The 24971-nt window shown below is 41.1% G+C and overlaps 1 protein-coding gene across 5 annotated transcripts in view; it reads right to left on the minus strand.

Moving 5' to 3' along the window:
- LOC311527965 (protein FAM169B-like) overlaps positions 1-24971 on the minus strand; it is a 51356-nt gene that overhangs the window by 14553 nt on the left and 11832 nt on the right. For 3 of the 5 annotated variants that reach the window (XM_084642476.1, XM_084642475.1, XM_084642473.1), the window contains exons 2-5: positions 19076-19209; positions 15392-15491; positions 8611-8696; positions 6688-6862 (exon numbers count right to left, since the gene is read on the minus strand). In XM_084642476.1, the coding sequence (XP_084498602.1) occupies positions 6688-6862; positions 8611-8696; positions 15392-15470 (340 nt within the window). In that variant the 5' untranslated portion in view covers positions 15471-15491; positions 19076-19209. Of the gene's footprint in view, positions 1-6687; positions 6863-8610; positions 8697-15391; positions 15492-19075; positions 19210-20797; positions 20904-24971 lie in introns of those variants that run through there. The other 2 variants (XM_084642477.1, XM_084642474.1) reach the window with 2 other exon arrangements.

The raw sequence follows: 24971 nt of genomic DNA on the forward strand, positions 1-24971 counted from the left end.
AAACGTTCCAGAATCCTGGTCTCTGAAGCACTACAATGGCAGCAGTTTTAGGTGGTTGCAGTTCCCCTTTCCTACTCAAAAGAATAGAGCAGATGGGCAGAATTAAGAAAAGTACGATGCACCTATGTGAGCCAAGAACCTGAGCACACCCTCGCCTTATTGTGGGCTGGCAGCACACCAGAGGTGTTAGACTCTGACAATGTTCGTTCTGGGGAGCTGACGAACTTTTCATCACAAAATTTACAGCTTCTTTGAGTATTGTAGGATTAGTTTCAGGCCCTTCAACCCTGATATTGTCCCTCGGAGATATTTTTGGCATCTCACGTTATTTGTCTCTTACAAATCCCTGAAATCAGATTGAGAGACTGATGTGTAGCCGTCCTAATGGACAGGAGCTGGCTGATCAATTTCTGCGCTCTTAATTTTGTGCTTAAGGAAGACAGACATTTGTAAAGTCTAAGGATATCATAAACAGACTAATCATGAAGACACTCTCTCCTTTTACCCCTCAGCAAACACATGAGAAGAAGCCACCACCCATAGACTTTGGGGTGAAGTGAATTTTGCCTCCAGGGTCCTTTCTAATAGTGGAGCAGGGTCCTAATAAGCTATTGGTGGGCTTGAGTTGAGGTTCCTGTGCACTGTTGGCTTGGACCTTTTTTTCATTGCTCAGCCATATAAAAAGACTGAGTTTTGGGGTGAGGGAAGAGACAAAGGAAATTAGGGCATTGGCAGGAGAGATGGAAGTATTTATGCAGTCTGCCCTTTCAAAGCCTTTGATCTGTTTGGTTAGGTCATGAGTGCCAAATGACCAACTTATGAGCCAGCACAATGGTAAACAGCAATTACCAGGGCAGGAAAGCAGACAGCCATTAGCATTCCCAAACATCCACAAACCAGGAAAAACCCAACCCTGTCCCCACATCTAAGGGGCCCAAAGAAAACAAGGTTGTGCATACTGACTGCATCCCTGCTGAACAAGTTGGCTTTGCACACACAAGTTCACACAGGCCTTCTGCAGGATCAATGCTTATGTAAAGGGTGGGGACTATTTCTGCTGAACAGAACCCAATGTCAACCCGTTGTGTGATGTGAAAAGGGAAGCAAAGATTCTGGCTTCAATAAAATTAAATGAACACATGTCTTGGCTAGTATGTGTTCATTTTATTTTTTATTTTATTTTATTAAAGCTAGAACCTTCAAACTGGTTCAAATATGCACATTAAAAATATTATTGCTAGAAAAGAGTGGGGAAGGGGAACAATTATCCAAAACCAAACTTTTTGCTAGGTGTTAGGCAGGTTAACTTTTTGTTCTGATCTCATTTTATGGACAGAAAATGTATGTGATCAATGGAAAACACATACATAGTATCCCTATGGGATCTAATTCAAGGGGGAAATATCTAAAAGACCAAGTCTACAGAGGTTCATGGGAAAAAGGCTGAAATGGACTTCATCCCACCATGTGGGCAAACACTTCTGGTGTCTGATTTATATTAAATAAAGCCTATCATCCCTTTTGAAGCACCTCAGTAAAATTACTACTAAGCGCTTTTATCATTTTTACAAATATTTACTAATCAGTCCTCATAACAGCCCATTAAGTTGCCATTAGGTCAATTTAGCTAATGAGAAAACAAGGGATGAGACAGTACCTACATCTCCAATTTTATCAGTCGTCAGTGGTTCCCAAAATGTGATTCACAGAGTTCTTGCTGGAGTTCTGTGGGGAGCCAGCAGGAAATACTGCTGGTTCAACTCCGTGTCTCACAGCTCTCTCTCTCTCTCAGCCCCAGTATATGTTTTTTTACGATTGGTTTGATGGCTGAATTGCTAAAGCTGCCCTCAAGTCTCATACCATGGAGGTCCCAGAGGAAGAGAAAGATACTTAAGACTAAGAAAAGTATGATGCACCTATGTGAGCCAAGAACCTGAGCACACCCTCGCCTTATTGTGGGCTGGCAGCACACCAGAGGCATTAGACTCTGGCAATGTTCGTTCTGGGGAGCTGACGAACTTTTCATCACAAAATGTACAGCTTCTTCGAGTATTGTGGGATCAGTTTCAGGCCCTTCAACTTTGATATTGTCCCTCGGAGAGATTACCACAATACAAATATTAAACAACAAAAGCTAAAGGAACTTCTCTACTTGTAGTTAACCGAAAGACTAAGACACTTTTGTTTAATAGCATATTGTGGCTTTCTGCATCAACTGTTCTTTGCATTATATAATAATAAAATATTATATAGCTCTTTCATTAGTAGACATGAAAACACTTTACAAATGAAGTCAGTAACATTATTCCCATTTTACATATGGGGAAACCGAGGCACAGAGCAGTGACGTGACTTGCCCAAAGTCACAGAGCATGCCAGCGGCAGAGCCGGGAACAGAACCCAGGTCTCCTGATTCCTGGTCTAGTGTTCTGTCCACTAGGACATACTGCCTCCTCATGAATCTTTAACACTCTCCCAATTATTTTGCACTCAAGTGAAGGCAGTAAGATCCAGCTTCAAATATTACCAAATCTAAGCAAACTGAAAACATTTCATGGAATTATATGCGTCAAGTATTATAGTCATTGATCCATAAAAAAACAGGTTTTTAACAAATGTAGAGCATACCATGAAAATCCTGAAAGAAAAATTACAAAGAAACAAGCCGCTTTGGTTCTCCGCACCAAAGTGGCTCCATGGGAAGATCTTTGTTTCGTCTCCTGCAAAATATTCTAACTGTTATGGTTGCCATCTACAAAATAGGGTGTGCAGACTAAAGCAAGGCAGTTTCAGAATTTAGAGGACAGGAAACAATGTTCTTTTCTATTTTTTTTAAGTAGGGTTTGAACTCCTTAACTGCCAGTATGGAGAGCAGAGTTTGGAAGTCACTGACATAGATCAAATTGAAGGCGTTTGTCCTAGTGTAACGCTGACAGACCCTAGTCGTCGGCAGGCAGGATTGAACCGTGGACCTCTGGAGCTTAGTGCATGAACCTCTACCACAAGAGCTAAAAGCCAACTCCCTGTTAACTACAGCTGTACAGCAGACTCATTTAACTCTCTCTAAGTGGTCTCAGTGCCACTAGATGGGACACAACACCACACCAAGAAGGTGTGTGGGTTACACTGGCATGCAACAAAGTGTCTCATCAACATGTTAGTGCCTTATGTCATGTCCCGTCAATCGCCAGAGTACCCAGTGATAAATGCCACGTGCCTCCCACTAAACAGAAATAGGCACATACCGTAGAGGTTAGGTTGGTGAGCTGTGCAGTTGTGAATATAATAAGTCTAAGGCTCATAAAAGATGATAGGTTCAAGGTCTTGGAAAATGAAGTCTTGTGTTTATCCATTCAACAGGTGCAGCATGGTCAGTATCAGTAGACATTTCCTCACATTGCCTTGCCAATATGTCTCAAACTTGACCTGAAGGAACTGTCTCTAGGAGCAACATAGGTATTCAGTCCCCCTTCCCTTTCTCCTGAGACTATCAAAAGAGATCCCAATAAGTGCAAGCTATGATGTGCATGTATATCTATTAAGAACAGGACTATCACCAAACTCAGGCCACCTAGGAGTTGGTGGATGGGAACAACTTTCAGATATCGCCAGCCTGAGCTAAACTTGAGTCAGTGACTTCCATGTGAAAATCTGACTTGGTCAAAGATATGCTGTAAGTCTGCAGCAAAGACAGGAAGAGACTCCTCCCATCCATATATCCAGCCACCAGACATGTGCTTTTAACTGTCCATTCCCTACAAATGTAGTTCTGCCTTATTTAGCTCCGCTGAACCATGGTTTCTAATCTTGTCATAGTCTAGCTAATGTAAGGTTCACAGATGAGACACACAGAGAGATGAGAACAGAATGAGCAGGAGAGTCTAAATTACTTAGTGGAGGGCAAAGAGCAGTGGATAAGGGCCAAGTTGTTGTAGAGAGAGGAAATGCAGTTGGGATCACCTGGCAGGGCCATGAAACAAATTGCCAATTCTTCATGGGGCCAGGAGCTATGGAAGAAGATCTGGCAATATGGAATTTCCTACACAGAGAATACTTGATATATAACGTACAATACTCAGGGCAGCAACAGAAGAAACTAGCACCATGTAAATAGTATTAAAAAGGAATTCAAATGTTTTGAGGAATACCACTTCCAAAGAAGTGTGAAGAACTAGCTGGGCTTGTTTGGGCCTAATAAATCCAGAATCCCTTTGTAGGTGGTTTATCATAAGAGACAGAGTATTAGATCAATAGGAGCATTTTTAGTATGACACAATTACAGAACCTCAGAGATTTCACAATGCACACAGCAAGTGAGCTTTACATGATAAGCAAAGAGGGAAGTGAACAATCACAGTTTCAAGCTTCCCCAAAAGACCTTGGAAAACGACTGTAGTAATTATGACACGGACCAAAAACAAACAAATGCTGCTGCCCAAAGAGGAAAATACTGGCAACAAGATCCAGATGCTGACAAGTTTGGACTTTAAGCATTTGTATTTAATGTGAACCAAAATGTGACTCCCAGTTACCCAGAAACAGATTCAGGTTGTCTGATATTCCACCCACAGCAGACTACTGTGAAAACTTATTTTACTGAAGCATGAATCATTACAAACCAACTGTCTCCCTCCAAAAGCTTTGCTCCAAAATATTTATGGACTTAAAAGGGAAACGTACAGTTGTAAATGAAGTGTTTGCAAATTATAAAACAGCTCAACACAGTGTATTTATAGACATATCCAGGATTCCTTAATCATTGCCTGAGATGTGATTCACCACCGATAGCATACAGAAGAGCCAACTACACCTCAGAGTGTGGGGAGGAGTTCACCACTGCAGAGGGCAGAACTTCTCCTAGTGCTTCATCCCTTAGAAGGGCTACCAGGGATCGGCAACTTTAATCTATTGTCTGGAATCCACAGCAAGCCTGATTCCGCCACCTCCTGCTTTTGGGACCGTGCTGATTGATGGCCTTGAAGCAATCCAATTCATGTCCAGAAAGAGGTTTCGTCACCAATTTCTCTGTACCTATTTTGCAACTTCATTTGAGCACCAAAACCCAAAAATCTCCTGAAATAGTCTTTATGAATTTTAGTGTTGGTGCACTTTAACTTGGGGCCAGTAACTGACCCAGAGACACATTTTACTGTAAATGTGGAGTCATTCCAGTGAGATATTCTCCACACTGTTCTTTTCTGGCACCTATTTAGTCACTGTTGTGGCTTACCCTGGTATAAATATCCACAGTGTAGCTATCTTGAGATCAATGCAGTGGCTCTGGACTTATACCAGACTTATCAATTCACAGATTTTTTTCAGCCCACAAAGGACTGTCTGATCTAGTCTGACATCCTGTCTACCAGAGAAAATTGAATTTCACCCAGTAACTGAGCCTAATAACTTGTGTTTGACTAAAGACTATCCTCCAGAGAGGCACACAGTCTTGATCTGAAGACATTCAGAGATATAGAATCCACCACTTCCCTTGGTACTTTGTTCCAGTGGTTTAAAATCTGTGCCTAATATTAATTTGTTTAGCTTTAACTTCCAGCCACTGGTTTTTGTTATCTCTCTCTCTCCTAGATTAAAGAGCCCTTTAACCATTAGTACCCAGGTATTTTCTCCTTGTGAAGGTACTTCTACCCTGTGATCAAGTCCCATCTTGATCTTCTTTTTGTTAAACTAAACAGACGGAGATTTTAAGTTTTTCACTGTATGGCATTTTTTGCTGACCTTGAATCATTTTTGTGGTTCTTTTCCTCATCCACCACAAGGGAGCAAGGGAGATTTAGGTTAAATATCGGGGGAAATATTCTAACTATCAGGGTAGTTAAACTCTGAAATAGACTTCCAAGGGAGGTTGTGGAATCCCCATCATTGCAGGTTAAGAACAGGTTAGACAAACACCTGTCAGGCATAGTCTAGGTTTACTTGGTCCTGCCTCAGAGCATGGGGCTGGACTTGATGACTTCTTGAAGTCCCTTCCAGCCTTACATTTCTCTGATTCTGTTTTCAACTTCCTTTTTAGAATATGAACACCAGAACTGGCTACCATATTCTGACCTCCCTTCTTCGGGTCTCCATCTCCTCTGGGAGGCTCTGACATGCAACAGCCTATCTCAGCACTGTAGCAGGGCGAAGCCCCTTAAGGACTTGGAGGGCCTGGGGTTAGCCAACCCTGATTATTAAATAGGCACACCTGGATTGGATCCAGTAATTCCCCATAAAAGGCAGTTGGTGGCTTTAATCGGGAGATTACAGGAACTACGAAAGGCTGCTGCTGCAGAGATGACCCTGATACAAAGGGGTTTGGCAGCCAAAGCTAGAAACCGGAGGCTCTCACCAGACAGGGTTTGGGTGTGGTCTGCCAAAGCAGGAAAGCCTGGAAGGAGGATGAATTGGACACTGCTGGAATTTGAATAGGTGCAGCTTTCCAAACAGTCCAGATCACACAGTGTAACCTAGAATAGAATTTGGAGCCATTGTGTTTTAATGGAAGTAATATGAATGGCTTCCAAATTCTATGAGGGTTAGTTTCTCCGATTCAGTCTCTACAATCGTATGCAGGTGACTTCTATCTAAAAATTTAAATGGGAGCATAGGATTATTTATGTTAAGGGGCGGGGGAAACTACATTTTTGGCAATATGGAACTGATGGGAATGTTTCTCTGACATTACCTTACCTTTCATTTTGACTGTGTAAAAGGCAACAGCATCTCCTTTCCTCCAGAATATTTTGGCAGACTCCTGGGCGGAATGAGATACAAAGAATGTATCATTAGCTGAACTCCTTTCTAACATTCCAAAAATAATGTAGTTGAGAACAAAGAGGACAATCCTTTCTCCAAATGTTTGAACCTTTGAGAAAAAATAAACAGAGAAAAGAAAAATGAGGAGACTTCAGGGATTTTGCCTTCCAAAGAAAGTTTTATTTTTTAAGAGGGTGGTGTATGTGTCCCACTCACTTGGGGCAAAAATGCCTCATAAACCAGTTCAAATCATAGAATGGTAGGGCTTGAAGGGACATCAAGAAGTCATCAAGTCCAGCCCCCCGCTGAGGCAGGACCAAGTAAACCAGTCCAACCAGTTCTTAAAAACCTTCAATGATGGGGATTCCACAATCTCCCTTGGAAACTCATTCCATAGCTTAACTACCCTTATAGTAAAGATTTTCCTAATAGCTAACCTAACACTCCCTTGCTTCAGATTAAGTCCATTACTTCTTGTTCCCACTTCAGTGGCCACGGAGAATAACTGATCACTACCCTCTTCACAACAGTCCTTAAGGTATCTGTTATTAGGTTCCCCCCTTCAGTCTTCTTTTCTCAAGACTAAACATGGTTTAAGAAGAAGTAATAATAATTGCCCTGAGATATCACCCTCCATTTAAAAAGCTTGCCAATGCCCCTGCAGAGTACACTTTCACAGATGAGAAAACTGAGGCACAGGGAGGTGAAGTGATTTGCCCATGGTCTGAGTGAACCAGTGGCTTAGCTGGAGATAGAACTGGGGTGTCCTGGACTATCCACACTTGAAAGTGTACTAAAAGGAGAATACCTATGCCGCCCTGTCCCTATTGACCGAAATGTGTCAATATTGCATGTCACAGTAAACAACATATACCTGAGACAAAATTACCCAAAACATGTTAAAAGGGATCAAGGAGCCAAAATACTTTTTTCATCCTCCATTGCTAAAGAAGAAGCTTGAGAAACACCTGTGTAGAGCCAGTAGTACTGTCCAAAAGCCTACCTGCAGGTTGGGGGATGGGTTTACTCCCCAAACCTCCCCCCTTAGTTCCCTATGCAAAAACTATTAAATCAGGCTGCCTATAGGGAGGGATGAATTAAACCCTGCATGATTAAAAATGTCACAGAATCAGGGAAAGAATGGCACAAGAAAGGAGTAAGGAAGCACCCAACTGGGAGACAGAGGGGTGGGTGGGAAACGGGAATAAAGAAAGACAAACTTGTTTGCCACATGGCAATGCAAATTCTATATACACTAAGCAACTGACTTCTCAGCAGCTGTGAACAGATTAAACTAAAAGTCGGTAACATCTCTCCATCTATTCTCCCAAAACAGGATTGTTGCATCAGACCAAAGGTGTTTAGTTGAAGAAGGAATAAAATAAAAAATCCACCATTAAATGAGAACAGCTCAATAAAATAAATACAATCTAAAAAACATAAGGCAGAAAGCTTTGTAAATGGCTAGATAAGACACTGTGCCATAGGGTAAGAAGACTGATCTTCACAACAGATGGTCAATCAAGCAGCAAGTAATGTGTAGGGTTATTGTTAATGCAATAATTCAGTTTATCGGATTGCTTTTTTATCTGCTAAAGGGGGCAACCTTGAAAAAAATGGAGAGAGAGAGAGAGAGAGAGAGAATAACCAACAGAAGACCCATGAATAGGACATGGAAAATTAATATTTATTCAGGAAGTTGGGGTGGCACTGGACAGTAGGGAGACCAGGCCCACAAAGAGTATACAATATAAAGCACAAAAGATATATAATATGATGAAAGACAAATCCAAACACACAGAGCACTGTACGGTTATCACAGTTGGAATGCTTCACAACAAAGGTATTTGTCTGTACCTGTATAAGCCCTTCTCTAGAGGAATCAGCAGTCTTCACTATATCTTCAATGGGCCACCAGGACTGGTTAAGGTAAATTGCCAAAACTAAAAGAAGAAACGGGGACACATTAACTCAAAATACTTGCTGCAAAGACCACTGTCTGGCAAATTCACCGGTGAGAGTAAAAGGAAGATAAACATTTGGAAAGCTGGTTGCCTGAAGTTAGATACCTACATAAAAGTGGCCTGATTTTTCAGCAGGAAACTGAATGTAGGTTTCAAATCTAACCACTGGATCATCAGTAAGGCTGCAAGTTTGTCACGGAAATCACGGATTCTGTGACTTTCCATGACCTCCATGACTTCTGCAATGGCCGGCACGCCTGGCTCAGGGCAGTGCACCAGTTGCACTGACAACTGCTGGGGCAATCTCGGGCTCCTGTGCCCTCCTTCCACCCTCAGCAGCAAAGTTTGGGTGTGGGAGGGGGCAGAGGATTGGGGCACCAGATGGGGTGCTGCAGGCTCTGGGCGGTACTTACCTGGGGGCCCCCCCAGAAGCAGCAACATCTCTCTCACTCAGCTGCTAGCCCCTGCAGCTCCCATAGTCCAGGAACCGCGGCCAAAGGGAGCTGCAGAGGCGGTGCCTGCAGGCAGAGGCAGCGTGCAGAGCTGCCTGGTCACACCTCCGCCTAGGATGGAACTGAGCAAGGGGAGATGTCGCCAGTTCCGGGAAGCCCCCCAGGTAAGTGCTGCCCAGAGCCTGCCTCACCCTGTCCCTTGCCCCAACTCCCTGCCCCCTCCCCACATCCAAACTGAGTTGTCTGCTGCTGTTGCTGCTGGGGGAGAGGACGCACGGAGCCAGGTAGGGAATCTGCAGGCCCTGCCAACCCTGCCCTGCCAGCACCAGCGGGGGTCCTGGGCCCTAAGCTGCACTGGTTTCCACCCCCCCAGACCCGCCCTCCCACAGCACCTCCAGGGCCCTGGGGAAGCCCCCTCCCCCAAATTTTAGTCACGGGTATTTTTACTACAAGTCATGGACAGGTCATGGGCCGTGAATTTTTGTTTACTGCCCGTGACCTGAAAATACCTGTGACTAAAACGTAGCTTTAATCATGTCCCAAATCATCCTACCAGGGACAAGCACCAGGGAGTGAAGAACCATCCACCCAATCAAGGACAAATTTACAGTGAAAAGGCTTTAATGTGAGTGTTATCATTTACCTGTTTTAGCCCCAGGTTATACAAATGTTTCTAATGTGCATAGGTTAGTTTCTCTTTTTTGCTTCAAGCTTTACTAGCTCCCAGTGGGCTTTCAGTCCAGGGTTATTGCTTAGTTAACCTCTATTTTGAATAAATTATTAAGGTACATGCCAAAACGTGTTACACTTTGTGCCTTGAGTTTAACAAGAAAGGAGCAACTGCAGATGCCTGTTTATAACACCAGCTCCAATTAATTAAATATTAATTGCACTTACTGGCATAGAGGTTTCATACACTTCCTATGATGGATTCAATCTGTTCCCTCAATCCCTTCACCCCACTTTCCAGTGCAAGCAGCACTGCTCCATTACATATCCATGAAACATGCAACTACCAAAGAAAGCAGAGTCAGACAAAGGGATATAATGGGCCAAACATTGACTTCATCGGCAGCTGCATGAGGTTAACCCCAAAAGGGATTTGGCAAGAAACCTATACCCCCACCCTCACCCCTCACACTAAACACACAGTGTGATGATCAGAAAAGCATGAAAAAACTTTGATGAAAATAGGGAGGTGCATAAACACATTGCGAGGAACTACTTGACTTTTATGGAACATTTACTGTGCTATTCAATAATTTAAGGGGCTGCGGGGTGGAATACACTAGTTGACATAGCAACTGTCACATCATATTACTTGGGCTAGTTTGTATACACAGATGCCTTCCTTAAAGAAAAACACTTCCCCAAATTCTATGCGAATGTATGTACTTTCTTCTAAAATTATCATTTTTAAAGTAGGTTTCAGAGTAGCAGCCGTGTTAGTCTGTATTCGCAAAAAGAAAAGGCATACTAGTGGCACCTTAGAGACTAACCAATTTATTTGAGCATAAGCTTTCGTGAGCTACAGCTCACTTCATTCATGCATCCGATGAAGTGAGCTGTAGCTCACGAAAGCTTATGCTCAAATAAATTGGTTAGTCTCCAGGTGCCACTAGTACTCCTTTTCATTTTTAAAGTAAACATCCAGTTCACAGTTTAACCTATGGATGTTTCCACACACTCTCAACCTCATCTTGCAAACAATTTTGTGGAAACCATTTTGAATACAGGTAAGTTTCAGAAGATCAAGTTCTCCTTGATCTCATCCTTTCCCTGTTTTATAGCTCTTCTCAAAACTGACATTTGATGAGTAGAGGACAAAAGGGATGATCAGACACTCCACTACCGGATCTATGGTTCATGGAAAGTGGAGAGTATGTGAAATATCAGATCCACCGGCATTTTTTTCTTTTGTTGCTGTTGCAGGTATTGGGCATGATTCTGCTTAACAACGTTGACCTGAACAAGGTCTAAAAAAGCAGTGACCGTGATTGTGCAACCTCTTCTATTGATTAGCAAGGAGAAGAAGAATTTTTCCCCACACACAGGCCTGCATTTAATTTTCACCTCCTACTGTACTCTGGCCAAATGTTGCTACATTCTTCTACAAGTCTTCCATTTTATCTCTTTGAATCAGATGCCCAATCAGCACCCAAATACAGAGAAAAGCAAGAAAATTCAAGCTACATCCAGCATGGGGTTTCTTTTCCCCCACTCCTCCCCTGAATCAGAACTCAAACATACATTTCTGAGACCCCAGGGAAGCAGGGACTCCAATCTAATTTGAAGCCAACACGACTGTTTTTTTTAAAAGAGGCATTTTTGCACTGTTTATTACAATATCTGAGCTAGACATTCCACAGCTCTTACCATTATTATTCTATTTATTCCTGGAAATATTTTGGTGTTTTATGGTGTGCACAGGACTTCAAGATACTTGCCATTCATTTTTGTCATACTGCCACTTTGAACAAGAAAGGTGACTCAGTGGCTTAGGGTGCTCGGCTGGGATTTGGGAGAGCAGGGTTCTGTTCCGCACACTTCCTGTGTGACCTGTGGCAAGTCTTTTAGTTTCTCTCTGCCTCCATTCTCAGTAAGCTAAGTCTAACAGTACTTCTCTACCTCACAGGGGTGCTCTCATGGTTAATATATTAAAGATAGTGAGGCACTGAGATACTAGTAATGGGGACCAGATAAATGCCAGGAATAGATTCCCTGCAACCAGATTATGTTTTCCCACTACAATTAATTTTTTCCCCAGTGATATGTTGTGACTATCCTATGATAAATGTTCTGTGGCATCTACAGTTACTAGAAATCATGCTCACTGAAAAATATTTCCAGCAGGGACAGCACATTGAGTATTTAGAAATATACACAATAGTGTGTTTGTTAATTTAGGGTTGTAAAGATATTAAATCACCCATACGATGCTCTAGTAGCCCTTGCAACACAATTTACATTCTCAGAAAAATGTTCATGGTAACACACAGCCCATCATAAACAAACAAACATCTCCAACCCAAATAAAGACCGAGAGTGACGTTCTGTGGAACAGCAACCCAAATATTTCTCTCCACTGCATACCATCCACTTCAGATCTTGTTTAGACATAGAGATTGGAATCTAAATCCCTGCACCCTGTCACATATCATTACCATACTGTAATAATATTAAAGACTAAGGGAAACTTCAGAGTGATGTCAAATGTATGGCATTTAGCAAAGCTGACTATGAAGTACACTGAAAGGCTAACTATTTAGGCTGAATGTTACAAAACGGTCATGGCTCATTCAAATCAAACCACTCAAATGATCATATGAATATAAAACACAATAATGAAATAAGCACTAAACTTTACATTTATTAAAACACCAATTTACAAAAAATGGACATGTGGGGTTATGGCAGTTAAAACATGGGGTTTTAAACATGTGGGGTTATGGCAGGTTTTATACCGGGAGAAATCAAAAGCTGACAAAAATAATCCGCTACCTGGAAAAGCATTTGGAAAATAACAGTTAAAATGCTTCTGTATACAAGAAAGGATCTATAGGGTGACTTCACAGAGCTTATGGATATGTATTATAGTGCATCCTTTATAAAGAAAAAAATAAAGTTTGGTATAAATAGGAAACATTTTTAAAATATATCGAGGTTTGCCATGTGTTTTCAGTATGTAAACCACAGAGAGAGAACGTCAAGTAAAGTCCTATTAAATTCATATTTAAAGAGTACTATTAAAAACCAGATTATGTAGCACTTACTTAAATGAGCAGTCTTGTTGATTCCAGTGGAACTACAGGATCAGACCCAAGGTATGCAAGAAACTTATAGAATCAACTCCGACACATGAGATTTAAAGTCCTCCTGCTGCTTACTACACAGAGAAGTCCCTATTCTGCTAAGTTTAAGCATTTATTGTAAATAACTATTAGGAAGTTTAGTCTCCAGAACTCATGGGTTTGACGTGGCGATAGACCTTGTTTCTTTGTGTACACAGATCTCATTAATTCATAGTGTTTCTATTACTACTGGACTATGTTACTACATATTCATGCTGTATGCACTCTATTTCTTCCACCTGTATATAGTCAATGATTCTTCATGATCCCTTTTTAGATATCGTTATGCATTATTATACCTATGCATCCCCCTTCCTGAACAAATCAATCTGCCTCATCACTGTTCTCAGTTACTCCCATTTGAAGTCAAGTTGCTAGAGATGCACAACTGCAATTACACTCAGAATTTGGCCTGCAGTAGGTAGAGGGTTCCCGCCCTCCCCCTCCCCCCTCGTAAATGGTATCAGTGCTGATATTCCATTAATGCAAATGTTAATACTGATGTGTAAACCACTGTCAGGAAATGATCTGTAGCTTTAAAGGAACCATAAAGTTCTTTGGCTGTGTCTGTGTGCCAGGAAGTTTCTCTCCTTCTTCTGACTGAATTACAGCCAGTTAGTGAATTATCAGTCCAGCATGGGAGAGCACATGGAATGGGAGGCTGTTCTGAAGTACAATGTAAAACCAGCCGCAGGTGAGTTTAATCTATTTTTTGTTCATGAGAAAAGACTTCCAGGTTCCAGTTGTTTAGCTGCGATGGGGTCTGAGTCAGCCAACTGAACCAGTGTCTGATAACAGAGCACAGTATAAAGTTCATGTTTTAACATCGCATAGGACAGTTATCTGACACATTACGGACTGGACCCAGAACTCCAGCTTGTCTTTCTTTGTAATATTTCTTATAACAATAATATTGGCTGCAAATCTCTTCTATTGAAAATGTATAGCTTATACCTTCAGAAATAAAAGGCACTTTGAATTGCAGTGGTGTTTTTAGCTATTGCTGTATTGTGGGAGAAGAGGGACTAAGAGATAGAGTCCAAAGCACAGATCGTAGAGTGGTGTGAGTTCCAAACAGAGTTTGGAGTGAGCAAAAGACACCTTAGTTTAACATTTTCTGACTTCCTGATACATATTAGACCCTTATACCCTTATATATATTAAAGAAGGGTTAAATAAAAGTTTGCCTCCCCAGATAGGACTTGAACTCTTGTGGATCTTAGACAGTTGGGAGAAGCTTATCCACTGGGGGTAGTATTTAATACATTGGCCTGGAGTTTCTTTCTAGTAGCTTCTCCCAAGACTATATAACCTCCTGTTTTCCAGCAGCTCAAAGAGCTCTTTTAGTTCAAGCAGTAGAAGCCTGTGCTTTTGGTGCTAAATGACTTGGATTCAATCCCTGCTGAAGACTATGGCATCATAGCTTGCAATTTATTTTCAGTGTTGTAAATCCCAGACAGGGTTCTGGCCACACAGTCTATTGACTGATGGAGTTAAACAGAAAGAAACCAGGGACACACACACTGTGTAGAGCAGTGATCCTTGATGGGTGGACAAAAAAACTAAGATGCAATCATAACCCAAATCTCTAGGACCTGGTGATAACCCAGCCAACGACCTGTGGAATAGAAATGCCAGTAAGCACACATTTCTACGAATAGTAACTGCAAGGATGTCCATTTAAGGTCACCATATGGCTGTAATAAGAAAAACTCCAGCATTACTAGTAGTAAGTAGTGCATAGACTGGCACAGAGCATAAAGCAGACTGCTGGAGATCTGCCAATAAAATGAGTTTAATTCAGTTCCTGACTGCACATCTGGATTTACCTCTCACAAGGCAGTCCAGAAAAACAGGCCAATTAAACCTAGGACTGAGGAGGTGGCTACCACAAAGGAAAAATACAAAATACAGGAATGTTAGTAAGCTACAATCTATCATAACATATCAGATTTTTTTGCACTTCTATATGTCCTATCTTTCAAGGATATCAAAGCTCAAGCCAAACATTAATTAATTAAGTTTCACAACATCCCTGTGAGATAGAAATGTATGATTATCCCCACTGTACCAATGCAGAGAGAGAGGAAGAGAGATTTACCCAAGGCTAGTCTTCTAATCAGCAGCTGAACTGGGAACAGAACCCAGAGACCTGACTGCCAATCTCCCGCTCTAGCTACTAGACTGCCTGCACAGATGGCCTTTTAAAACATTTGCTTTACATATTAGCTAAATCTACTTCATGTTCAAAACATGGCATGGAGTTAAAGTACTGTTGTTCTAGAAATCTGCTTACATCCACCGAGCATTGTTTAAGACAGACAAAAAGTATAATAATTCCATTTTCAAAATATATTGACACAAATCTCACCTCTTTCTTTATCCTGTGGATCTGTTAACACCAAAATTTTATATTTTGGGTCTTCTCGGTACACAGGAAGGAAACACATACAGGAATCTTCAAGTTTAACCTAAAAATAGGCATTTAGCTGTTTTAAGCTGTAGAGCTGGCAAAAAAGCATTTCAATTATCAGAAGCACATACAGAAGCACTAAATGTAAGCAAGGTGGACTATTCAAAGTAACAACTTGCACCTGGAAACAGCGTTCACCATTTCATAAATGTCAGAACACTAGGGTCAAGTATATTTGTTCCTCCACTGAGCTACTGAGGAAATGTAACGCTGCATACAGCATATGACCTTCCTGAGAAATCTTAGTATCTTCTCTTGATTAGATCTCTTTCTTTGCATGCTGCAAATACATCATCACTGACATCACAGTGGCACCTGTGAGAACCTCCTCGAGTAAAAGTCAGGTGCTGTTTTTATGACAAATCCTACTGTTTTGATTTGTGAGTTAATTTAGCACTCATGAAAGTGAGAGACAAGCAGCACAAGCACGAATCTGGCATAGCTGGACCAGCTTTCCCTACACAGAACTCTGCCAATGCACTTCCACCCTGACCTGCAATAATCCTCTTGAGCAAAGACTGCCAACCATGACACGCTGTACAGTGGTCTGAGTAAATGGGATGACAACAATCTAATATGCATTAAAGAACTAGATGGCCCATTGGCCCCATCACCTGAGACAGGTTTTAACCTAGATCTACAGAAGCAAAAGGCTCAGGGACTAGTCAGACTAAATAGGGACTAGTCCATCACAGCAATCTTCATCCCTAAATTCTTAGATGTACGTTTTCCCAGAGTCGGGGTAATAGAGGTTGTTAGCTCGGATATCTGCGGTCTTCTTGGAGGGAGATAAATTCTTATCTTTTGATTTATTTTTGATTTATAAAATATCAGCATTCATTGAAGCATTTATTACAGTTTATAGGAAACAGCTAGAAAATTCTTGTTACTTATGCCCTTTGGTAATTGTATTGTTCTGCATGTGCAGATTAGACAAGAACAAAATTAAATACAAAATTAAGTCTGAAGTTATATTTAAGGTCTCACTACAAGCCATAAAATCAAGATACTTCAGACTTGAAGCCAAAACTCCATTCTTTAGCTCTAGCTATTGTGGAGATGCAGCATTGCTTAGTGTTCTAAGCCCCCCGCCCCCGAACTGAACACCAGATGGGCTGGTAACATGGCATCCCTGCATGACAGGTTGAGCTAAGGACAGTGTAACAGCCCTTTTGTATTTAACCTTACAGGCGGTTATGATCTTGGTCCACTAGAGGGCATTGAAAGAATACTATAAGACGTGTCACCCCTACTTCTCAGACAATATGAAAGTTACTCCACCCACATGAACTGACTTTTTCTAGAAATGACTATAAAATATTTTCCAAAACTGTTTAGAAGCCACCATATTCCACACAAACTGTTATTTCAACTGAGTGGCATTGCTTCAGCACTGTGTAATGCTATAAACACAGCTGGTCCAACAGAAACTTTCATTGCATAGAAAAGGGCCCACGTACTGAAAGGTTTCATACAATGATTGAAGTTAGAAATGAAAAAGACCTATCTAGTCATATCCTGCCCATCTCTCGGCCAATGCAGGATTGGTCCCTGCAGCTCTATCACTGAAGAGTTTTTATTCAGTCTGTCAACCATTTCAGATCAGAGCTGGTGTGAAAGAGCACATATTAGAAAATTTCATTGTGTTTATTGCTGACTCACAATAGAAAGAGTCAGCGGCACTGCTATGGGTACCCGCATGGCCCCACAGTATGTCAACATTTTTATGGCTGACTTAGAACAACGCTTCCTCAGCTCTCGTCCCCTAATGCCCATACTCTACTTGTGCTACATTGATGAAATCTTCATCATCTGGACCCATGGAAAAAAAGCCCTTGAGGAATTCCACCATGATTTCAACAATTTCCATCCCACCATCAACCTCAGCCTGGACCAGTCCACACAAGAGATCTACTTCGTGGACACTATGGTGCTAATAAGCGATGGTCACATAAACACCACCCTATACCAGAAACCTACTGAGCGCTATGCTTACCTACATGCCTCCAGCTTTCATCCAGACCACACCACACGATCCATTGTCTACAGCCAAGCTCTACAATACAACCGCATTTGCTCCAACCCTTCAGACACAAACACCTACAAGATCTCTATCAAGCATTCTTACAACTACAATACCCACCTGCTGAAGGGAACAAACAGATTGACAGAGCCAGAAGAGTACCCAGAAGTTACCTACTACAAAGAAAATAACAAAACGCCACTAACCATCACCTTCAGCACCCAACTAAACCCTCTCCAACGCATCATCGAAGATCTACAACCTATCCTGAAGGACGACCCATCACTCTCACAGATCTTGGAGACAGGCCAGTCCTTGCTTACAGACAGCCCCCCAACCTGAAGCAAATACTCACCAGCAACCACACACCACACAACAAAACCACTAACCCAGGAACCTATCTTTGCAACAAAGCCCCTTGCCAACTGTGTCCTCATATCTATTCAGGGGACACCATCATAGGGCCTAATCACATCAGCCACACTATCAGAGGCTCATTCACCTGCACATCTACCAATGTGACATATGCCATCATGTGCCAGGAATGCCCCTCTGCCATGTACATTGGTCAAACTGGACAGTCTCTAAGTAAAAGAATAAATGGACACAAATCAGACGTCAAGAATTATAACATTCAAAAACCAGTCGGAGAACACTTCAATCTCTCTGGTCACTTGATTACAGACCTAAAAATGGCAATTCTTCAACAAAAAAACTTCAAACACAGACTCCAACGAGAGACTGCTGAATTGGAATTAATTTGCAAATTGGATACAATTAACTTAGGCTTGAATAAAGACTGGGAGTGGATGGATCATTACACAAAGTAAAACTATTTCCCCATGTTTATTTCCCCCCCCCGCCCCCACTGTTCCTCAGACGTTCTTGTCAACTGCTGGAAATGCCCCATCTTGATTATCACTACAAAAGGTTCCCCGCCCCTCCCCCCGCACCCCTCCTGCTGGTAATAGCTCACCTTACCTGATCACTCTTGTTACGGTGTGTATGGTAACACTCATTGTTTCATGTTCTCTGTGTATATAAAATCTCCCCACTGTATTTTACACTGCATGCATCCAATGAAGTGAGCTGTAGCTCACGAAAGCTTATGCTCAAATAAATTTGTTAGTCTCTAAGGTGCCACAAGTACCCCTGTTCTTTTTAATAGAAAGAACAAATCTCTACAACAGTAAGGAAATTCACTGCATCATTTAAACTAGCCTGAATAGCACAAGATGGGCCAAGAGCTGAAGATTTTGGATCCAGTCCTAGACATCCTCCAAATTCAATCCCAATATGGAGGTAAGGTCCAGACACAAAATTCAGATTTGGACTTCAAATTTTGGTGGTTTTCAGATCTAGTCTTTTGATTTGAGTTTATCTCTAGTCTATGAGGGTAAAATATTTACAGTCTGATTGATTGAATCTGAAACTTTAAGTGATTTTTATCCTTGCCACACTAACCTAGATATACTCAAACAGATTCTGGCCACTGCACTTGAAATTGCCTTTCATCAATATCTAAATACACTTTCTACTTGGGAATGTAATTATATTACCTTCTCTTCACCAGGAATGGAAAAAAACTCAGGAGATGATGAAGCTTGCTGCAAAAGTTTTTCATAGTAGGCCTCAGCTGCTTCTTGGATAACCTCAGGATTACTTGCTAAAATATCTACTGGATAAAGGTGTCCTATGGATAAAATAATACACAAGGTCATTTCTTTTGTAATGAAAGTAGCTACATACATTGTAAAACCCTGAACCTGCAAAAGGATCTGCGTGGATGGACCCTTATGCACCCCAATAGCCTTTTGTAGAATCACGGCCTAAAATGATAAGAGAATAAAATTGCATCTATCTTCTGATGTTATTTAAGCTCATTTTTGCAGGACAGAACCATGGCAGTATCAGCCCACATTTGCTGCCTTTCAGCTCAACAGGGACTTTGTTAAATGTCTGCAGATAATTCAGCCTCCTGCTCAACTTAGAGTGGGAGAGCACAGATCAAAGTGATTTTCTTAAAAATGCAGCCCCTGATTGTTAATGCTTATCTAAAAATAAAACAGGGGGAAATACCTCTTTGGTGCTTTTGCCATTTTTGGAAGGCCTTTTACAAGTCAGTCTATGGTCTGCTGTGTACAATTACAGCACCACTCTTTCTGTAGAGTCATTTCTATTGGTCATATTCATAATGATGAATATAATCCAGAGAAAAAGTAAAATATTTACTCTCAGAGGCATTCCCATAATAATTACTATCTTTTTATGCAATATATTTTAACTCATGGGCCTCACTGCTGCAAGATATTACTTAAACATATAGGTTAGTAGTATACAATCGATATATATGAATAAGAATATTAATTTTCACACCATCTTAGATGCCAGTTATTACAAGGATATAAAATTCCACACATCAAGGTGTTAACCCACTGCCTGCAGGGGATCAGGAAACAATTGCTCCCTTTTATAATATAGTATAATTAACTAGATCCATTGGGCAATTCTTGGAGACTGAATATCCTGTGAGATGGATCAGTAGTTTTATGAAGTCTCCCACCACGAGAGGGCAATATTCCCAGGTTAAGGGGCTCACCATTGACTAACTCCATCTGCAACTGCTGCAAACCCAAAATGAATATAAAAAACAGTTCCACCACAAAGCTACGTTTAGGGGAAGTGGGTCTTAGCCTTGAATCCCCCTTCTTTTTGACAATGATATGCTCCCATATGGCAGTTCCCATTTAGGAGGATAAAGTGAAATAACAATTACATAGTTAGTAAGAAAGCATACACTAAGGAATATGTGGAAGGATGGTCTAGTAGTTAGAACACTGCCTGAGATTTGGGCAACCTGGGTTCAACTCCCTGCTCTGGCAAAGACTTCCTGAGTGACCTTGGACAAGGCACTGAGGTCTTGTCTACCACCCTGGAGCAAACATTCACCTGTGTTTTTTTAGTAAAATTCCTCGCAACCAATTCATACGTCAAACTAACCGGTCATTTGTTGTAAATTGGCTCACCCACTTTGAAAGTAGGTTAGTTCACTTCAGGATGAGTTAGTGCAGAAAAAGGTGTGTGTGGATACATCTGTCTTTCAGCGTAACTTCTGCCACTGGCAGTCCTCCCACTGCTATCCCACACTACATTGCTTCACACCTGGATCTACTTGTGTCTTTGTGTGCCTGCTACTACTCTGGAGTCATGTTGATCAGATGTCACCTTCCTGTTTAAATACTAGGTGTAGCTAGAAGTGACCCATTTGCAATTGTACATGCCTGGCGTCTTGTACCCTTCTCAGCATTACAGCAGCCGTGCCTCAAGCATCTGCATGGACTCATGGATTCCCTTGAGATCTGGAGAGACATGCTGGTCCAGTACCTCCTGAAGAGCAGCTGCCAGAGTGCCAAGCTACACAACATATAGCAAAGCAAATGATGGGAGGGATCACTCCCAAGATAAGTTTCAATGCCGCAACAAAGAAAAGGAGCTTTAGAAGAGTTCTTTAAAAAAAAAAAAAAAAAAAACAACCCTGTGTAGATGCACTGATTCAGAGGGAAGCAGATTGTGTCCACCCATCTGGCTTTAATTATTTTGGATAAATTAATCCACAAAAGCGTACGTGCAAAAACACAGTCCGCAAAAAAATCCTGGTGTAGACAAGCATAAGAACGACTATACTAGGTCAAACCAAACATCCATCTTGCCCAGTATCCTGTCTTCCAACAGTGGCTAATGCCAGGTGCCACAAAGGAAATGAACAGAACAGGCAACGTGATCTATCCCCTGCTGCCCACTCCCAGCTTCTGGCAAACAGAGGCAAGGGACACCATCCCTGCCCATCTTGGCTAACAGCCATTGATGGACCTATCCTCCATGAATTTATCTAGTTCTTTTTTGAACCCTGTTATAGTCCTGGCCTTCACATCATTCCCTGGCAAGAAGTTCCACAGGTTGACTGTGCATTGTGTGGCTTCAGGTCCTCCTCTTCAAACATGAGGATAAATATATTACCAATTGTTAGGCCAGGGCCACTTCTAGGTTTTTTGCCGCCCCAAACTCCGAGAGCGCAACTGCCCAAGCAAAAAAAAAAAAAGGGGGGGTGGCTGGAATGCCGCCCAAGCAAAAAAATAAAAGGCAGGAACGCCACCCCTGGAATTGTGCCACCCCAATCATGTGCTTGCTTTGCTGGTGCCTAGAGCCAGTCCTGTGTTAGGCAATCAAATACTACCCTAATGGGGACTATATAAGTATGATAGAAAAATAATGTTTTCCCTATAAAAATAAGAACATAGGATCTGATGTCTCAGATCAAACTATTAGTTCATCAAGTCCAGTATCCTGACTCTGGCAGTGGTCAATACCCAATTTCTTAAAAATAATGTAAGAAACAAAAACCCATAATTCATTGATGTTCATTGCTATACAAGGGTGGTTAAAAACTCACTCCTGGCCTTTGCAAGCGATCAGCTTACATCCTGAAGTTTGATAGCAGAGCTATGTAGTCAGAATGCTGAACAGTAAATCTCTAAAGGCTGATGTGTAAATGTATTTTGTCACGTTTGTATCTAAGAAACAAAGGAAGATGCTCTCCAACATTGTGAAGTCAATTCACATTATAAAAATCCTAACCAGCAATTTGCAGAAAGAAGGCTTGCTGTAGTGGGCTCCCACATATGTACTTTGCAATAACAATCCATATAAGGAAAACAGGACATGTAGTATGTTAAAAACAAAATGAAGGATTATTATTAAATGCTCTGGTAAGTTATTTTTAAATACAGGAATGTCCTGTATGATTGTTTTCAATTACTTTTAAAAAAAATCTGTACATAAGGATTTAATTTTACCGGATGTGTGCTGACGACACATAAAGCAAGATATTGGGCCTTCCAAAATATGCAGCTGATAAACACAGCACTCACAATGCTATATCCTGCTACTTAATAAACAAACACGATTTTGCCTTCTTCCTCACAGAGAAAACACCTAGTATCTTTAAGTTACACTACCTTTTCCAGTACCTAGTAGGTCTGTATTGTAAGTTAAAAGTGATCATCTGGAGAGTTACGTAATCAAATAATGACACAAGCCAAAAATGGAAGCATTAAGTACTAATGCTGGTCAACATCTTATCATTACAGCCCTCTAGATGAGTCCCTTTTTTTCCCCTCAAATAAATAATTTGTTCAGTTAGTCTGTTCAACTCCCTCTTCGCTTTAGGTTGCAATTTTCAAAAGCACCAGCGGGAATCAGTACATGTTCCTCTGAAAGTCAACGGGACTTGTGCCCCTAATTCACTTAGGCACTTCTGAAAATCCCATCTTAAAAGTTTGGAAGTCTAGTTGCCAAATGCAGGTAGAGGAGAAGCCATCGGGTTAGTCTGGGTTTTCACTTTAACCTCTGTGAGCCTCAATCTTCCCAGGGGTGTAATGGTGGGGGAAATCACACTTACCTTACTTTATAAAGTACTTTCAAATGCACAACTGTAAAAGAGCTGCATAGTCCTAAGTATTATTATTATTAATAATAATTATTATTATGCATTTTATTCACAGCAAATAATTACTGCTGGCTAAAGTAAGAGGAATCAATCAAGATTTTAAAAATCTAATTGCCAGTTTCAGAAGAGTCTAACTTTGCTGCTTTCCTTTTAAAGCAATGTTTTCCTGTGGATGCCTTGGGCTTGAGGCCCCTTTCGGCAGCTCAGGAGACTGAGATCTTTAAGTTCCAAGGACAGCTTTATAAAACAAATTTAAATTACAGGATTTCATGACAGAATTTGATCCTATGCAGCAGCAGCAACAACAAAAGAGTACACTGTGCTAACCAAAGCTGAATGTTTTTTAAACAGGCAATGCACACAAAGGGTTACCAGCCAAAGGGGAAAAAAAGAGTCATAAAAAGGGGGCCTCCCGGCTGCAGCCACAGAGGAGGTACCATATAACCATAAGGAGAGTAAATTTAGAACGGGAGGCCTACTGCATTAGAGGGATTCCAGACATTCCAGCCTTAGCAATTCTGCAGAGCTGAAAGGGGCTGCCATCTTAAATAGCCAAAGCTGGTAAACAAGGTCATGACATCACATAGATTCTACAACAACAGTATCAACAAGAGCTTACAGGTAGGTATCAGCCTTGACCTTTTACATGGCAACTGCGCTTTTTTGTTTCTTTTTAAAAAAAGGGGGGAAATAAAAAAATATAGATAATCTTTTGATTACAAAGATATAAAGCTATATTGGCATTCAGATTTTTGTTTTGAGCATACATGGCTACTTTGGAAACAAATAGACAAAGTCACATTTTAAACTAAAAACAAAAAAGTGGTAATTTCATTTTGTTGCACTTTTTGTTCTCATAAAAAAGTCTGAGCCGGCTTCCCAGCTGGTGTAAATCACTGTGTCTCCGCTCCCGTCAATGAAGCGCCACTGATTCACACCAGCTGAGGATTTGATCCTTAAAATGAAAAGTAATAGTTAGACATGAATATAAAGCAAGCAGGCACTGCATAAGCTTCTCACATACTGCTCTGACAATGCTCCTTAAAACCTGACATGCAGCACTCCTTGTTACTGCTGCCTGGAATCCCATATAGCTCTGCCAAATAACCTAAACTATCCTGGTTTCAGAGTAGCAGCCGTGTTAGTCTGTATTCGCAAAAAGAAAAGGAGTACTTGTGGCACCTTGGAGACTAACAAATTTATTTGAGCATAAGCTTTCATGAGCTACAGCATCCGATGAAGTGAGCTGTAGCTCACGGAAGCTTATGCTCAAATAAATTTGTTACTCTCTAAGGTGCCACAAGTACTCCTTTTCTTTTTGCTAAACTATCCTGTTTCAGTCTTGAACCCCAGTTCTCTCCTGCAGCACCCCTCCTCCCAATACATACCCTTGCTATTCCAGCTTTGGTTTTTTCCAGAACAGAAATAGTTAACTGTGCTGAATTATGTGGTGGTTTTGTGAAGTGAACAAATACCTCTCTCGGAGGGAAAACTGCAGCTAAACTCACTTCACCTGGGATCTAAAACAGATCATAACATAGGTTTCTAGATGAGAAATGATAACATGCGTAAGATCTATTTTTAAAGCCATAGCTCTAGTCACTTGTAGGATGGGAGATTATTTTTCATCTTGAACTAAAATTGTGATGTTTTGTACATTAAACACAGACCTCATCACTACTGAACCAAAAAGAATTTCACTGCATGGGTTGAAGTAAGCAGGAAATAGTTTTCCGTAGCCAAAATAATTTATTCTTCTCAGCACAACAGAAAACACATGCTGCACCCTCATGTATGTGAAATTCCACAAATGAAACTATAAGTAGTTATTATACTGAAGGTAAACCAAATCCCCACAATCAATACAATGGTTATAAGGATTCAGTCTAACTTGCACAATCAGAGAAAAGTGATGGTAACATTATGCAGCTTAATCCTGATTCCTAGCA

This window comes from Lepidochelys olivacea (genome assembly GCF_965140295.1).
Source record: "Lepidochelys olivacea isolate rLepOli2 genome assembly, chromosome: 10".
Classification (NCBI taxonomy): domain Eukaryota; kingdom Metazoa; phylum Chordata; order Testudines; family Cheloniidae; genus Lepidochelys; species Lepidochelys olivacea.